This window comes from Oryzias latipes, chromosome 16 (genome assembly GCF_002234675.1).
Source record: "Oryzias latipes chromosome 16, ASM223467v1".
NCBI classification, from domain to species: Eukaryota; Metazoa; Chordata; class Actinopteri; order Beloniformes; family Adrianichthyidae; genus Oryzias; species Oryzias latipes.
In genome coordinates this window covers 25650284-25668290 of record NC_019874.2, presented here as the reverse complement: position 1 = coordinate 25668290, position 18007 = coordinate 25650284, and the positions used below count along the sequence as shown (strand labels likewise).

The window sequence follows — 18007 nt, the reverse complement described above, 5'->3', positions numbered from 1 at the left end:
TCCTTATAGACTGTGTAATAGACCAAAGGAAATCATCAAAACTGCTGATAAATACATTCCTACATAATCTTTTTATCATGTAGAACTAAAAATAAATCTTTATGAAATTAATAATGCATGTCATATTAAGATGTGAAGGGATTCCTTAACAACAGAACTATTAGAGGTTAAAATGCATCCAGATCAAGACAAATTTGTCTCCTAAAAAATCAAATAAAAGTATTTCCTGTTAAGGAATCATTCATGAAATATTTTTCCAAACCAACAGACATGCATGTTAAAAAACCTTACAATGGACAGAAAATATGAAAATAAAATCTATTTATACCAAATAAATTAAATTTCTTTTTTTTTGTTTTCGTTACTGGACTGGTGTGTTGGGAATTAAAAAGTCTATTTTTTATTTATTATTATTTTTGCTAAGGACAGTTTGGGTTAATGTTAAAATAATAATAATAAATAGTACAACTTACAGTAACTTACAAAATCACCTATAAGCTATTTCTCTAAGTATTGTTTTCTATTGGGTAGATTTGAATTGCTTTGTCCACAACCTATTTTGTTTCTTTTTTTTCTTTTAACTTTTACTTTGTGTTTTTTATTTTCTTTTTTTTATTTTCCCGCTGACAGCATTTTGTACAATTGTTAGTGGTGGAACTTCCACATATCACGGTCACATTTAAAAAAATAATTTGACTTTTTGTGTCAGACTTGATAATGTTTTATTTTTCAGCATGTAAAAAATGTCAAAAGGTTCTTATTTTATTTGCAGGGTTTATTGAGTTTCAATTTTACGTGTGTATGTGATTAAAAAAAGTATAAGAAAATGACTTATCAGCTGCAACTTGGTTTGACAGCAGCTCCACGTGCAGACAATGTTTACATTCTGCTTAAAAAACACGCGGGTTCTGCTCCACGTCTTCCTATTGGCTATACGTCACAAAAGTTACGCCCACGGGCGGAACTAGCACCCGGAAGACAGTTTAGTGGTCTTTAAAAAGTGCAAATTACTCCGCCAAACGATTTATCTCAGTGTATAATGTACCTTAAAACGTTTCGTAGAACCTACCGAATCGTTAAAAATCCAACCGGAAAGAACGGAAATCACTATTTACATCATAAAACGTTCATTAGCTTCAGCGTTCGTTAGAAAACAATATAGACTCTGTTTAAACACGATATTTTAAATGGTTAAATTCCACGTAACATCGAGATATAGCAAAGCTGGGATGTTTATACCCGTTTAAACCGCGCGGCGTGGCTCATTTGTGAGAATCGCCGCGCGGATTTAAACATTTAGCGCGTTTATCTTAACCGGGAACGCGCATGCGCACTTACTGCAGCGGACAGATGCGGATATAAGGATTGGCGCCGGCGCCACAGCTGATGCATTCATTCATTCTTCGCAGTGGAGGTAAGACCACCGAGCCAGGGAAACACGTTATATCCACGTTGTTAGGTAGTTTTAGGTCAAATGAATGCTTTTAATGCCTTCACGGGGCGAATATTGGCCATAAATCCATTTTTCCATAGAGTATTTTCGTTTAAAAATTGGGTTGAATCAGCAAATACTAAGCTGCAGGTATGGAAGTTGTGTTACCCCATTATTATTTTTTTACTCCTTTGAAAGTAGTTCCGTCTTTTGTGAAAACTCATCGAAGCTTGTGTTGAATTTTGAACTCTATCGGTAATGTAATTGTGAAGAAAGAACAATGTTGGTTCAAACTTTTAGGCGCCTGCTGTTGTGTCGGAGGGGGGAAAACTATTTGAACTCTACCCTTTTGTGACTGCTTTGCTGCAAACACACAACTATTTAACCGACTAGGCTAACATATTATCGTAATCCATTTTCTGTGGATCTTTGACTGTTATTGATGACCTTGATGGCTCGAATTCAGCTTGGTTTGCTAAGTAAAGTAGCTCCTTTCCACATCCTGGCCTGGCAGTGGCAGTAGTCTGACCTACCAGCTAAACTTTTTAGGCTTTTAATGGGCTTCGAAAACGTTCAATCTTCGATAATGATCTGTTGCCTAACTATTATCAGAGGCCGTAAGACTAGTTTAGGGTTGGTCTGACCAGCCATTAGCGGTCCTCTCGGCTCGTTTTCCCTCGCAGTTTCGTGTGAGCTGGACTCAAATCCTCCCGCTTCTGCGCTGTGGAAATTGGCGCGTCCCTGAGTTTCGACACTCGATAAAAGTTCATATATCGTCGAATATGTTCCATAAACCTCACCGGGGAGCCTTTAAAACATCTTCGGCATCGATGTGTGGAAAAAGTTAGAGTTGAAATTCGGTATTTTCTGAGCTTTTTTTGTTTGAAATCAGGGGAGCCACCAGCCCCCCTCCTTTCAGGCTGTTGTCTCCAAACTAGCTTACAGAAACTACTCGGCTAGTTTTGCTAATTTTTTATAGCTTTTACTAACGTTTACCTTTTACTACACGATTGAGGGTTTCGCCGTATTATCAAATGGTCATTCGGCTTCATTTTTATCTCGGTGTTGCGTTATTTTACAAAATTATATAGCGCGGTTTTCTGCTCATAAGCTAGCAGTATATCTGTTATCAGAAGCTAGCCACAGATAATAACCAGGTTATAACTGAATCTCTGATGATGAAGGCTTTGGGGTTTTGGGGGTCTCAGAATCTTCTGTAGCTGAAACAGAATATAAAATGTAGATTATATAATTTTTGTTTTAATAGATGTTGTGGAAAATTTGGCCCATGATGAACCTACACCAGCTCACCCTGAAGGCACTTATCAGCAAACTGCAACATGTTGTGTACTGTTTACACTAGAGCAGCTCCCTACTAAAAATAAAAAAAATCACACACATGTTCTGGTATTTGTTTATTTTCTGTGTATTTTGTTATTTAAGTCGTTTTTTTCCCACAATACATTCACATAAAATGCTTTTATATGTCAGGGTTTTTTTTTTTTTTTTTGTTTGTTTTAAACTTAAATCTCACTTTTATGTTCTGTTTTTTTGTCCTGCAGAGGAGGATTAAAGAAAATCAGCACCATGTCAAGACGCAGGTGAGCATCTGGTAGTTGTAGTTTGATAGCAGACAGCCCCAAAGAGGAACTACCTATTTACTACCCTTGAGGCTTGGAGATGACTTGTGAAACCCTTCAGATACACAGGAAACCCTATTTTTAACAATCTTTTTGCACACTAAATTCCCCCCCCCCCCCCCCAGCTTTTGGTTTATTTTTTGATAATCTAAACTTTGTGTAAGGTTAAAAGACAAAATGCTGCACGTGTTGGTATAGTTCTACTGGTTTAACAGTACATTTTTTGTTAATGAGTATAAAAAGTATATATTCGATGGGATGTTTAGGCTTGTTAAGAAAAAATGTTATCCGTTTTAAAGAGGGAATGTGTTTTGTTGTAGCTCATGTGACTTCTCTTTTCTTTTAAGTGGTCGCATCACACTTCAAGCCAGAGATTCAAACACGCCTGAAACCGACAGACCCCTGCTGAAGAAAAGGAAGTCAGAGGTTTGTTTTTGCATTTCTTGATGATCTGATGAGAAGCCCCAGATTCATTTCACTGCTCAAAAAGAAATTCATTTTCTTATATTCTCCTTCAGCCTTCAAAGAAGAAGCTCCAGCCTGCCTCCAAGAAGCAGAACTATGAAATACAGGTCAGTGAGTTGCTGCCCTACATGATTGAGTATTTATACCCAGAATGCTTGGTGGGTTTATCTGGTTCGTGGCACCCCCTCATCATGTCCTTTCACAGATCTAAAATGTTCTTTTAATGCACAAATGAACGCTGTTAACATGCTAATTAATGTGGTTGGATAACAGGGGTGAATTGAAGTTTTAGGAGCAGTCAGGGTGTAATACTCCTTTGTCAACAGAAGGTGTCAGTATTTATCAGAAACTTTCTAGTTGGACTGAAGTTTTCATGAAGAATTGTTTGAAGATTTCTGTTCAGATTGAAGTTTATAGCTTTATTTCATATGTGCATATTTTAATACATGGTTTATAAGTAAAGTTAATCTATTTTTATTATTATTACTATTATTTGGCTTAAATGAGAGGGGATTGGATTAATGATAATGAATTAATGATTTTATTTTATTTATTTTTTATATCAACATTTACCATTGTGATGCATCATTTTCATGAAGTATAGTTAATTGACATTATTTTTATTATAAATAACTGTCCTTTTGATTCCAGACCTGTTGGTCAGAGGATGGTGCAAGTCCCTGCATCCTCATTGAAACTCCACACAAAGAGCTGGAGCCCACAGACCAATCCAGATTCAAACAGTACCGATTCAAGAACCTCTTCATCAAGAACTCCCCCATCCCTCGCCTCAGGTAACGTGATTGTTTTTTTTTTTTTAGACCTCACACTCATTCTAAAGACCCCCCCCCCCTGTTGCATAACCGCCTTTCATTCAGGTCTCAAAAGCCTTGATTGACTTTTAATCCTAAACTTGATTTGGTTTGTATGCAGATGCTCTTCTGAACCAATGCTTATGTGTAATTGTTGTCTGTATAATTATCTCAAATTGGAGTCAAAAATTCTTTCTTCGTGGTAAACAATCATACAATAAACAACATTTTTCTTTTTAGGAAGTTGTTATTCTTGTTATGACCAGTTTGTTGAAACCTCAGGATGTAAAAAGCTCAGCTGCAGATGTTCTTTTGTTTAAATATTGATCTTTTTTGTTGTTGTTGTCGTCGTCTTTTAGCTGGGCTAACTCAGAGGATGTGTGGATAAAAATGATCAACAAGGAGCTGACCTACATTCACGATAAGAGCTACCTGCAGCGGCATCCAAAGCTGCAACCCAAGATGAGGTCCATCCTGCTGGACTGGCTGCTGGAGGTGAATATTGTAGACCCAGATGTTGGTTTCTAGCAGCTTCGTCCTTTTGAGTCTTTAAAGGTGACCGGTCTTCTTTGTGTGTAGGTGAGTGAGGTTTACAGCCTCCACAGGCAGACCGCTTACTTGGCTCAGGACTACTTTGACCGCTACATGCTGACTCAAGAGGATGTCAGCAAAGATATCCTGCAGCTCATCGGCATCACCGCGCTCTTCATCGCCTCAAAGATAGAGGTGAGTCCGCCTTGTGGTGATTTGAAAATGATGAGTTTAGGCTATAAAGCACTTTTCCTGAACCACCAGTGACATATTTGATCTTTCCCTCCTCAGGAGATCTATCCTCCCAAAATCCTCGAGTTTGCCTTCGTCACAGATGGAGCCTGCAGCGTGTGGGACATCCAACAAACAGAACTTCTTATACTTAAGGTATGCTAATGGTGGTGCTGTTTTCGTTATCTTTGCTTTTCTTTTGGAAGCCATACAGTCAGCCCTCCTGTGCTCCGCTTGAAGTCATGTGACGCCTTTTTCTTCAGGCTTTGGACTGGAACTTGTTTCCAGAGACGCCCATCTCGTGGTTGAAGCTGTACGCCCAGGTGGAGGCCCAGAAAGATGAGAACTTCCTGGAGCCACAGTTCAGTCAAGACAAGTACATCCAGATCACACAGGTGAGCTTCATGAGAAGGAAGGCCTCATGACCCTGAACAAACATGGAGCTGATCTTTTGACCCGTGTGTTGCAGTTATTGGACTTGTGTATGATGGACATCGACTCGCTGGACTACAGCTACAGCGTTCTCGCTGCTGCCGCTTTCTGCCACTTCTCATCTTTTGATGTTGTTCATAGAGTCTCAGGTAGGCCTCCTCATCTGCAGCGTCTGCTCCCACTCTGGAGAACATTAACGGTCTCCATCTCCATCTTTTTTTTTTCTCTTTTTCATTATATTAAACTGGGATGGGGAGGTACGTGGAAGTGACGTTTTTGTGTCTAATTCTAGGCCTGACGTGGGAGAGCGTCTCCCCCTGCTATCGATGGATGGCCCCCTTCATGGACACGCTTCAATCTGAGCCCACAGCCCAGCTCAAAAATTTCCCTAAGGTCAAAGCCGACGACAAACACAACATCCAGACGCACGTGGCTTATCTGGACCTACTGGTGAGGAAAAACAAACAAGAAATCCTTTTAGAAATGGAAAAGATGCATAACTTTTGATTTCTTTTTTTATCTAAGAATGCTAATATAAGGCTGGACGCACTGATGACACCTATCCATGTGTGCTGTCAGACTTAGATTCTTGGATTTATGTCACTCTAATCCACACAGCTGCCGGCAGCAGATAGTCTCTAAGATAACATGTTTTATTATTTAGCTTCAAGTTTTGTTTAACTTTAAAGAACTCATATTTGAGTCAAATTTTAGCAGAATTTCCATAAGTCGAATGCTACGTCCACGTGGGGCATGTAACAGGCTTTGAAAAACGTGTGAAACCCACATTCTTGAAGGTGCTTTCATCATAAGGTGGACCTCTTCTGTTTCTATCGAATACTACCGCATGTCTACCACCCACAGTTAGGAGAGGTCTGGTGTCAAAACGATTCACAACTCATGAATCTCGTTCCAGCTCTTTTATTCTGAAAAATAAAAGACTTTATGTCAAGTTTCAAACAGTTGAAACTCCCGTAAGTGAAAAGGGACGTCATCCATTTATCACCACAAACTCCAAGTCTGATTGGTCAAAGGTCAGCTCAGTTTAAAATTTAACGGATGTCCAAAAACGGACTTAAATCATTCATAGTGATGCGAGAGCGTTTTGAACATGGCGGTCCAAAACGCGCAAAGACGTAGACGAGGGCGGTGGGAACGTAGCATTGAAGCTGATTGTTGTGTGTTTTTACTCTTGTTTCTCACCTAAAACATTTTCTGCGCAGAGAAAAGCTCAGGAGCGTCAGATCGACAGCCACGACTTTCAGATGTCGCCTGTTGCTACGGCAGCCACCTTGACTCCTCCCAGCAGTACAGAGAAACCCACCAGTGTCTGAGGAGCGAGTAACCATAAAGTCCAGCTACCTCTCTGCTGTCCAACGGGGCGCCATCGCTGACTTCCTGGGATGCATCGCTGTGGATGGCGCTTTTTTGTTTTCATTTTTTTGCTTCCTTTTTGTTTTTTGTTTTGTTTTTTCCTCATGAACACTAAGTTCAGGTTTCTGGGACCAAAGAAGGTTGCCAGACTATGAATCTTTTGCAGAAATTGCAGTTTACAGTCAGATTGGCCAATTTTATTCAAAATGTTCTTATTTTAATTGAGTGTTGATTTAGGTTTTTACCACCATCAGTTTTACTTGTTTCTGGAGGAAGAGGTGAAGGCGGTAAATGTGGCTTTTAAGTATAAATATGAATTTCTGCTGGTTGATCATATTGTCTCAGAACTTCACTGGTCATCTGCCAACATTGATTCTTCGGTGCTTCAATCATTCCTCAGGAAATGACAAATTCCTGTGGTTTATGCCGCGGACTCCCATTCCACTGTGGAGTTTTCAGGTGCTCTGAGTCCAAGCCGACGTGACCATCGATAACTGCCTCGTGGAATAACTCTCAATTGTTGCCTCAGCGCACCGACCGGCTGAAGTTAAATGAACCACAGAGGGTTTTTGTAGCCACACGAGGTAAAGGAATGGTTCCTGTGTGTTTTCTTTTGAAATGCATGTGACGTGCCTGTGCTTAAATTGTCTTTCACTCATGTTTTTATTTTTTTTTGGTAACTTGCAACTTGGTTGCACCTTCTTGTTACATTCCTGGGGAAACTTGACAATTGTACAAAGTTTCATTTTAAGTGCTCGTATTTATTGAGAATCCATAGCATATAAAAATAAAATGTTCATATGTAGAATTTTTCAGAAATGGAACTCAATCTGATTGTTGCCAAAGGCAAAAGCTATTTATGATTCTGCCCTTTACCACCTTTGTGAATGACAGTTCTGTCCTTCTGTGTGTGCGTCAACCAACTCTGATTTTGTGCCTTTTTTGGGAGACAACTGCTTAGTTTGTTCTGAAGCGAGCCGAACGGACGAGCGAACGAACGCCATCAAATCCTGTGACTGTGCGATTTTTGCAGCCATCGAGTAACCATGTGAACTGTGTGTCGATGCTCAAGAATGTATCATTTTTGTAAATAGAGCAATTCAGAAATGTGTAATTTCATTTTTATATTCAAATGTTTTAAATAAACGGAGGGAGATTAAGCGGGTGGAAATGTCTTTGAGAAGGAATGACGTTACTGCATTCATTCATGGGAAATACTATAGAGATGATGTACTTATATATTTATATATATATATTACATGTAAAATGACTTAAACATAGAGATATTAGCCTTTATACAAACATGAGACAGTAAATAATAAATTTGCCAAAAACTGTTAAATTATTTGATTGAAAAGGAGTAAGAGGAAGTGAATTCATATTATCTCCATCTATTCTGCTTTACTTAATTATTTTTCTTTACATAGTTACCTTCATCCAGGTCTCAGTTATTCATACTTCACCAGTACAAGTGCAGATCATTTATCAAATAAGTATTAATATCAACTAGCAAAGATTAAGTACTTATTGATTTCATAAAAATACATTAATGTATTACAGAAATCATTATTACGTGCAGAGTGCTGATAAATTATGATTAAGAAGAGATTAATTACATGAATTGTCACTAATCAAAAGCAGAAGACTCTCCTAACCTGTTGTGAGCCACAAGACCTTGTGAGCCATCGTCTTCATCGAATGCTTCGTCTCCAAAAGGGATAAAGAAAAGGAAAATGTTATCAGTAGCTGTAAAGACTGACAAAAACTCAAAATGTTATAATTAAATTCACTTCCATTAAGACAAGTTTTCATTTGAAGAATTTGCCCCCCCAGTGGGCAAGTGGTAGAGTGTCTGGCCTGCGACAGGGTTCAAAAAGCCTAGTTAGGTCATCCCAAATGCTTACAGACACTCAGCATCATGGGAGAGATCACGGAGTGGGTTTGAGACTGCAGGAGGAAAGGAAATTTCACTATGATGAAACTTTGAAGAAAAACCTGAAGTAAAAATCCATGGAACACATTTTCCAGTGATTTTGTTGCCCTAAAAAGCATCTTTTCTTGTGTTTTATATGATTGATTTAGTGGAATCATGTCATGCACTGACTAGGTTTGAAGACAAACGAAAAGCTTCTTTGGGTCACAAAAACACATTTGACTCTTGAACACAAAATGTGAAGTTTAAGGGGAAAAGGACTGAAGTTAGATTCCGTCTCCATGCTAGGAAGCAGTGTTCCCTTGCAGACAGACATGCTCCTCTGTCATGGTCTGCTGCTCACATTAGCTGCCACAATGATGCGAGTGCGGCAGCAGCTGCATCAGATCACATTAACCTCCTTTCATTGTTTCCCACAGTGAACATGCTTCAACCCCGGGTTTTCTCTTTAGCAGAGCTGAGGAGGGGGTGGGGCGCCGCTGGAGGACTGAGAGCATCCATCCCCAGAAAGTTTCCTTCATGCAGGGCGGTGCAGTGCTTCAAATCCCGGTTGGGTCTTTGCATGAGCTCCTTGTGCATGCGTGAGTTTTCTCATGGGCACTCCAGTTTCCTCACAGTCGAAAAACATACTTCATATTTAAATTGGTAGACCGGCGACCCATTTAGGGTGAACCCAGCCCTCACCTAACAGTAGCCCGGTTAGCACCAGCAACTCTGTGACCCGAAGAGATATTCGGCAGGTTCAGAAAATAAGTGGATGGATGAAGGTTTTTTCATTAAATGAACAAAATGTTTTGATTAAATGTGGACTTTAAGTCAAAATAAAATAGGTATATGGAGAAACGTGGATAGAAAGTAACAGAAAAAGTAAAAAATTAGATAAATAAATAAATAAATATTATCTGTTAAAGTTTTTTTTTTACATCTTTCTTGTGTTTGAAGAAAAAAACAGCAAACTTCTTATTTAAAATCCATTTTTTCCTGCAGTTTTTGAAGTGATTTATTTTATTTTCGATAAACGTACTATTTCACATAAATATTTTTTTAATGAAAAATGGGATTTGAACTGCATCAACCTTTTTATTTTTACATGTTTTTGCATGTATGTATGCATTTGATTTAAATCTTTTTATTCTATAGTTGCACCAAATGTGCACATTGATGACAACAAATGGGTCTTAATTATGTTAAATACTTTCCTAGCACTGTGTATATTTTTAATCCAATCCTTGTCTAAAGATAGTAAAATATGTGTAAAGTATATATAAAAGTTCTTAAAATCATTTTTTTTCTGTACTGAACGATTTTATTTTGAGACTTGCAAATGTGCAAGTCTTTTCTGATTGTTGGTTTATTGCAGTCTCACTGTATCGTCTTTCTTTTAATGAGTTTTGTTAAAGGGATTAAGGAAAAGGATTCGATTTGTCCTTAAAATTAGAAAAACCAAACTATTTAGAAAATCTAAAGCAAATAACTATCGGCTTATGAACACAAGGTGGCAGTATTGGGCAGGAAATTAACCCCATGACAAAACCTCCACATGAAGAGCAACATAGAAGAAAAATTTTTTTTTTTTAAAGTTCATACATTTATTTCTTGAATTATATTTAAATTACATTTTTTATTCCATTGGACTCTCTGAATATTTAAATCAATGTATTTAAAAACAATTAAACAGATAAATAAACTGTAAAATGTTCTCTGCATTTCTCTGATCCTGATATTTTTCAGTAAAACGGTCTTCAATGGAAATAGTTAATAAAAACCACAAACATACTTATGGGAAAAGAGTTTTTTAATTAAAATTCAGATACAAAAGGAATCTTCATGAGAGGCTGCTATAAAACGTTTATATGTACATCATATAATACAAATCAACACTGGTCAGCGCTGAACGATACTAAAACACAACGTGTTTAAATTCAACAACACATTCTCACACTTATTAGCAGTTCAAAACACTGGATTTACAGCAAAACCCTGCAGAAGTTGCTGAGGCAACATCCGCTTCACATCAAAAAAGTCTGTGTTTTTCCATTTGGATGCATAGCTTTAAAACACAGTTTAGGGCTCTCTGGATTTTGGTCAAGTTCAAGAAGCGAAGTGTAACCTGTTCCACACTCTGAGTTCCTCAAAGCAAAAGCAGATCCAGGCTCAGGTGTCGTTGTGGTCCGACTCTTTTTTTCCATGAATTAAAATGAGATTTGATGTTTTTCAGGAGAAAATCCATCTGGGACTTGTGTTTTTGGATTTGCACAAACGTTTTATTTATTTAAAAAAGGTCTTAAATACAAATGTTCATTCTGATTGTACTCTTGCTTGCACCCTCTCTTAGACAAAAACTACATTCATCAGGCGGTGCCACAAAAACAGCTGAGGGGAAGCAATAAACAAATGAAGTCTGCAGTTACAAATCAACGAATCACACTTTGAAAAGGTCATAAAATAAAATAAAACACACAAAGAGTGAATAAATGTCCAACTTCATTCAGTATCGCAGTGAAAGTTCACACAAATAACCACGGAGAAAAATCTATCAGACCTTTCAGACATTTGAACTTTTTAGTTTTAGCTTAGAATTATTACTAAATATTTTCTGAGTCAGTTTCTTAGAAAAGAACAGTCAGAGAGGCCTTTTCAACATTGTTTTTTTTAGCAAAACAAAACTCTAAATGCTGTGTTAACTTTTTAAAAACAAAATCTTTTCTCAATGTCTGCTTTCAACACTGCCCCCTACAGCATGAAGCCTGCATGTGCAAAATATAGTATCATGCACGCAAAAGCACACAACCAATGGCTAGAGGAACTGAAGTGGCTTCAAAGAGAGTAGAAAAATATTCTCATCTGAAATCATACAGTTTGTTACAAGGTGCATTTTTCTCCTGTGAAGTAGTTAACTCAGCATTTGATCCTCTGTTTCAGTTTGATTCTGCTTGCAAAAACGGATCAGTTATGCAATAGTGCAAGGACAAGTAGGAGCTTGTTTTGATCCACTTTGTAGCAGAATTTAGAATGCACAGAGACTAATGCTGCCTTATTAAAAGAGTAAAAGTTGATTATTTGTTATTGGAGGAGTGTTCTAAAAAAACTTATTTAAAATGTCCTTAAAGAGATTTTTGAATATTTTAAACCGATTGGTTCATTCACAAACTGAAGGCAACTCAGACAATAAAGTGTTGGCCGTGATTTTTTTGTTTTACAAAATAAGAGCATGGATTAAAAACACAGCAAAAACAGCCTTCCAAATAAAAATAACGCAAAAAATATGTCACAGAAGTGACATTCTCACCTGTAAAGCTGGCTATTGAAACAGTAACAAGTTACTTCTGTGCTTTTTTTTCCCTTCCTTCACATTTCCAAACAGCAACTCTAACCTTTAACATCCAAATCTTTGATCTTGTTTTCCACATGAAGGCTCGTGAAGATCACAAGATGATGCTGTTATTTAGCAGCATGTGGGAGCAGAGCGGCTGAGTTCTTACAAGATCCGATTCACTGAGATTGTTGTGTGATCAAAGTGAAATGTAAGGATTTTTATTTTTGGTGCCATTTGTGGAGGGAGGTCAGTTCCAGTTTGCCTTAAATATAACAAATAAAAAAAAGGGGATTGTGAGAATAAATAGTTGCTTTATGAACAGCACAAACTAGAATCCATTCAAACTAGTTTAAAGCTTTACCAACAAATATTCTTTTTTAAATGTAACTGTTTGTCTACAATCCAACAGCCATCAGCATGACATTAGGTGACTGAATCATAACACATAGGTATCAGAAGCCTTATCAAAACTTACTTTTTCATGAATATTTCAAATTTGCCTTTTTTTACTCTTAAAAAGTTAAAGTTGATCATTGGAGATTAGTGTTTCTCTGCATTAAATTTCTACTATTTATTTTAAAGGTATAATAATTCAATGAGATGTTGGAACTCAGACCTCCTTGCATCCCTATGTTAAATCCTGGAGTGTGTATTTGGGTGTTGTGCTGCCCCCTAGTGGTGTTGAGGCAAAGGGTCATGGCTGTGGCTCCTTTGCATGTAGGCCACCGTGTCTTTGTAGCTGAGAGCCAGCTGCGGCTGGTCGTACATGTCGCTAAGGGTCTGAAATTTTGGACCCCACCGCAGCAGCCTGTCGTAAGCAAAGCCTCTTTCATCATCTTCCTCCTCTTCTTCCTCTTTGTCACCGGCAGCAACTTTTCTGTGGGACACTGCCGACCCCAGAGAGCTGAGGCTTCCTGCTGAGGACCCAGAGCCTTCCACACACCAGATGTGGAAGGCGTCTGGCGGGAAAGCCTCGCTGTCGTTGTCCGCCTCCCAAATAATCCGTGCCACATAGCTTTTAAAGTCCACATGGGAGCGCGACCCAGAAGGGGCACTGAGATAACCGCCCGCCCCACTTGTCTCCATGTCCCGGCCCGTGTGAGCAGTGTAGTTGGCGTAAGTTGAATCGCTGCCGTAGCCGGTGGTGTTGGCGTGCAGAGGATGGTGCTGATGGTGGTGTGGGATACTGAGGTAGGGGACGCCGGAGCTGCAGGAAGAACTGGAGGGATGAACCTCCTCCTGGGAACCCGGAGAGGATTTGATGAGCGGGGCTGTGGTGCAGGAGGACGACTGGGACAAGCTGGAGCACAGCGGTCGCTTCAGCTCAGTGATGTCATACCCATTCTGCAGAGGGGGAGCAGAAATCAACATGCATGCCACCTGAGCATACAAATCACTGGGTTAATGTGACACCATGACATACATTTATAAAAGCAAATAAACTCTCATGGAGGAATCCATGATGGTTTGAGTGTTTCCATCCTAAACCACACTCTCAAACCCTGTTTTTTTTTAAATTCATCCTTAGGTTTTATTAGAAGATTGCAATTATTTTACTTAAATTAACCAAATACAATTTTGTGCAAAGGTTTGCTTGTCATTGTGGGACACAAACACACCATTCAGAAAAAAAGTCCAGTTGTACAGTGAGACCTTTCTTTTGCTTATATGAAAAGCACTTGCAGTTTCTGTGGTATTGTATTCTGAAAAGTGGAAAACATCTTATTTTGAAATAAACAAAAAATAACGAGGAGAGAAAAGGTTGAAAATGTTAAACTAATACAGAATATTAGAAATACGTTTATTGTCTCACGTTAGGTCAGTGGTTAGACATAAAAGGAAGTAAATTTTTATATTTCATTAAGTTTGATATTTATTAAAATATTTATTTTTTTTATTTAAAAAAAAAACTGATTGCAGATGAAATGAATAAAAATTACTTTTTCTGTTTTTGTAACATATTTTTGCTGAGTAGTATCAACAGTTAAAAAAAAAGTAAAAATAGGTTGAAGGTGTCCACTAAAAAACATATTCCTTATATTTTTGTCAGTTATGCCAATAAACACATTTAGTTGGACATCATAGGACTTTAAAAAATAGAATAGCTCTTTTAAAACAAAAAAGGTCATTTTAAGTTTGCTAAACTGTTACAGATTTATGCGGCTAAAAGAATGCTTTTGTAAAAAGATAAACTGTCTGCAAAAACAGAATCTTTAGAAAGCAAAATCACCCTGGCTTCAAAAAATAAATCTTTTTTCCTGTCTTGCAAGAAAATTCATCTTTTAAGAAAATTTTTCAATAGCAAAATAATCTTAGAGACTAATTTTTTAAAATAAGAATTTTACCCCACTAGAAGTTTTTTCTGCTCATTCAAACAAAAACAGCCAACGCAGTAAGAATCTTTGATTTATTTCTACGGGGCCTGTTTTTGCAGTGGGGACAGAACCGAAAAATTGACGGATGGAATAAAAGAAGAGCTGATTGTTTGCAAACCTGGTCCTGTTCTCCTCCTCCTTCCTCGTTGTAGTTGAGGATGTTTTCTCTGATGTCCTCCCAGCTCTCGTGTTCAGCAGGAATGTGGTAAACTCCACGCTTCCTGAACTTGTTTCGGCTTCCTTTCTGGTTCCAAACCGTCACTGCCACCAACACCACTGAGCACAACAAAAGGCAGGACGATGCAGACATGACTGACATGGCTCACATGCCCTTGCTCTTCTTGTTCATATTAAGCTGGGGTTCATTTACGCATTAAGCTGACCTCTCGGGTCTGATTGTTACTTTTTTTAACCCATGTTGAAAAACATAAATGGTGAGAATCAGATCAACGTCAGGTAATTTATATTTGATCTTTAGCTGCAAAACTGGCTTTGGATGGAAATTAATTTTGAACTTCTCTCAGCTTAATTCATTTCTTCAGAGAAAAGAATTCATGCAATAAAGATATAAACTGACTCCTCTTCAAAAATATTGATTGGTGAACTTTTTTAATGTTTTCTAAGCAAAGTTTTCCTTAAATTTAGTTTAACTTGATCTTTAAAGGTTAATACAATCTCCTGTGGCACTCACCAATAAAGAAAAGCAGGCACATGCTGATCCCCAGGATGGAGCTGGGACTGAGGGCTGCCAGTCGATGACCTTTGACCTGCCCCAGTTCGCAGTGCTGACCCCTAAAACCAGCCTGACACCGGCACCGGAAAGTGTCTGGCGAGAGAGCGTGGCAGGTACCGCCGTTACGGCAGGACGACGACACGCAGGGTGACGGCACGCAGCGGTGCTGACCGGAGTCGTCTGTCACCGTCACCTGAGGGCCGGGACACCTGCAGAGGATGGAATTATGGGAGGTGAGAGGGAGTTGACGGCATTGCCACCTAAACTGAAACTGTTCTCGCAGTATTGATAAGTGTGTTGTGATGGTCTGTCATTTACTTGCACTGGTGTTTCCTCCACAGGTCCACGCAGCGCAGAGGGCTGCGGCACGGTTGGCTGCTGCAGGCGTCACTGGAGCAGCCAGAGGTGACGCCACGCCTCTCCAGAACTGATATCAGGTCCCGGCTCTGTCCATCCAGAGGAAGGACTTGGCCATTGAACCGGACATCTCGCAGACAGCCTGTGCAACAAAAAGACCATGCGATGCGGCTTTATTTTCAAATTTGATTTCTGGTAAAAGCTGATTACATGTGTTTAAAAGCTCAGCTCCTCAATAAAATGAAAACCAAAGAGATTCAATACATTTAAAAAACTCCAGGTTATCATCTTTAAGTTTTCTTTACCAAAACCTGTGAGAAAAACATCAAAAGGAAGTCCAGATCTCACCCTGAAAGTCATCTTTGGCATCAGCTCTTGGTGCATTGCCAACCATTAGGGCAGAAGGGTAAATGACAATCTCCTTCCCACTTCCAAGTTGGGCATTGGCCTCCCGTGAGCCTCCGCCCTGCTCTAACCGCAGCGTGAACATGTTGTCATAGCGACTGAGGCTGACCAGGACCCACTGTCCCACGTCGACTCGATGGTTTGGAAGCCTGAGGGTGTGTGCGCCGTCTCCTAGGTTGGCACGCACCGAGACGTGACCCTCACTGATCTGAGAGTCCAAAGAGTACTGGCATTAAAAGAGAATCGTAAAACTCTGAACACATCTCTGTAAATCTGTCTCAGAAGGAGCCAAAACGGGATTTTATTTTCAAACAGCAAAGTGGAAAAGTTGGGGATAAAAACGATTCTCTTAAAAATTGTATTTTTGTGATAAATGCCTGACAATTTTAAATAAAAAGAAAAGAGTCCTTTTTGATGTGTAACAACTGCTTGAATGGTGATCAGAGGTTCTTTACGAGGTCAGAGGTCACTGAACGTTCTCTTAGGGGTTGACTGACCTCCAGGACGATGTACTCGCTGGCTTCCTTGGATGCGACATAGAGCAGGATACCAGACGTCGCTCTGGTTCGGAGGAGCAGCTGGACGTTGGTGCGTCGAGAGCTGCTGCCTCCTCTGAGCTGAAAACGCAGCAAACTGTTTGAGTCGAAGGAGAACTCCTGGACAGCTGAGGAGGAGGGAAGAAGAGGGAAAATGAAACATTTATCCACATGTAATTCCAGAAAAACACACACTCTTAATTTACTTACCTCTGTCGCACTTGTGTCCTGTGTATCCTGGGTGGCACTCGCAGCTGAAGGAACCCCAGTCTGCGAGACAGGAGGCGTGGACTCCACAGGAAGGCCCTGCAGCTGTCACACACACGCCGTCTGTGAGCCTGCAGCCTGCAGCACTGTCCACACTCTCACCTGGAGACTCCAGATCATACACCTGAGGGACAGAGACATGCAGAACTGTTTTTAAGGTCCTTCACCGATTCGTCTTTTGGGGTTTTTCCATTCAGACGCCTGCAAGAAAGTGGTTGGGATTGGTAGAGCGGAGAAGGGAGCTTGTGGCCCGCCCAGCGTGTTTTCTATGTACCAAATAATCTCTTTTTCAAATTGCATTTTTTCCTCCTGATTCACAATTTGAATAAAGGCATTATTAGAAAAATACAATTTAAATCTTAATTTCTTTTATGTATGTCACCCATCATCTTAAAAACAAGTGGTCTTTAAAGCAGAAAAGTGCTCCTCAAATAATCAAAATAATTTTTTGTTTTCATGTAATGTAAAGCACTTTGTGTTATGATTTTATATAAAAACTGTTTTATAAATAAAGTTTGATTGATTGATTGATGTTTACTGAAGCTACAATTATTTTAACGTTTAGTTTCAACAATAAAATTAAGTTTAAACAAAGTTAAGCACCATTTGAACTGCTGTCACATGAATTCACACTGATTAGTTTTAGCAAGAATGGACTCTAATGGATTAACAACCATGTAAATGTTATAGATTGTGTGTTTTGAATATATTTTGTAGGTAATCTCCAAATCTGAGTTGTGACATTTTGGAATTCCCAGGATCAAGTTTTACTTACAAACTTTTTGTTTACATACATTTAGCTCAGAATTGAGTAAACTAAGAAAAGTTGAACCAGAGCTTTATAGTATAACATATTTTCTTCATTTACTTTTTTACATTAAAATGGTAGCATGTGTTTACATCATTAATTCATTTTTAAATCAATTGTAGATTTAAAAGCATATTTATCAAAAACTTCATAACCAGCAGCAGAAAAGACTGAGTTCAGTTTACTGTGGGGACCGTGTTGGGATTTGTAGTTCTCCAGTGCCATTTTCCAAATGTGCAAATGGACTAGCATAGCAGACATCAATTAAGTCCAGGTTTCAGGGAGCGCTTTTGGGGGAAAATTTGAGTTGACCTAACAGGACATTTGCAGTCTTGCTTAACCTCTGACTGTAGATACATT

General features: G+C 38.9%; 2 protein-coding genes across 3 annotated transcripts in view; one reads left to right on the top strand and one right to left on the bottom strand.

The window, feature by feature from the left end:
* Positions 1-1021: 1021 nt before the first annotated feature.
* On the top strand, positions 1022-8082 carry ccne2 (cyclin E2). Of its 2 annotated transcripts, none has more exons than XM_023964550.1 (12): positions 1022-1414; positions 2995-3033; positions 3420-3498; positions 3591-3644; positions 4189-4331; positions 4709-4844; positions 4929-5075; positions 5172-5267; positions 5375-5506; positions 5581-5692; positions 5836-5993; positions 6767-8082. In XM_023964550.1, exons 2-12 carry the CDS (start codon positions 3020-3022, stop codon positions 6875-6877), a joined length of 1182 nt encoding a protein of 393 aa, XP_023820318.1. In that variant the 5' UTR covers positions 1022-1414; positions 2995-3019; the 3' UTR covers positions 6878-8082. The 2 variants fall into 2 exon arrangements, with proteins under 2 accessions (XP_023820318.1, XP_023820319.1); XM_023964551.1 differs by lacking the exon at positions 1022-1414 and adding an exon at positions 1455-1582.
* Positions 8083-10627: 2545 nt separating this feature from the next.
* LOC101172191 (neural-cadherin) overlaps positions 10628-18007 on the bottom strand; it is a 131946-nt gene continuing 124566 nt past the window's right edge. Inside the window, exons 28-34 of the mRNA XM_011485705.3 lie at positions 16783-16963; positions 16534-16700; positions 15980-16244; positions 15593-15773; positions 15233-15483; positions 14660-14817; positions 10628-13510 (exon numbers count right to left, since the gene is read on the bottom strand). Of these exons, the coding sequence (XP_011484007.1) occupies positions 12839-13510; positions 14660-14817; positions 15233-15483; positions 15593-15773; positions 15980-16244; positions 16534-16700; positions 16783-16963 (1875 nt within the window). The 3' untranslated portion in view covers positions 10628-12838. The remainder of the gene's footprint in view (positions 13511-14659; positions 14818-15232; positions 15484-15592; positions 15774-15979; positions 16245-16533; positions 16701-16782; positions 16964-18007) is intronic.

Coding starts and splice junctions, on each gene's coding strand:
- ccne2 (XM_023964550.1), top strand. Junction 3,499..3,590: donor TGAAGAAAAGGAAGTCAGAG/GTTTGTTTTTGC, acceptor ATTCTCCTTCAG/CCTTCAAAGAAGAAGCTCCA. Junction 3,645..4,188: donor AGCAGAACTATGAAATACAG/GTCAGTGAGTTG, acceptor TTTTGATTCCAG/ACCTGTTGGTCAGAGGATGG.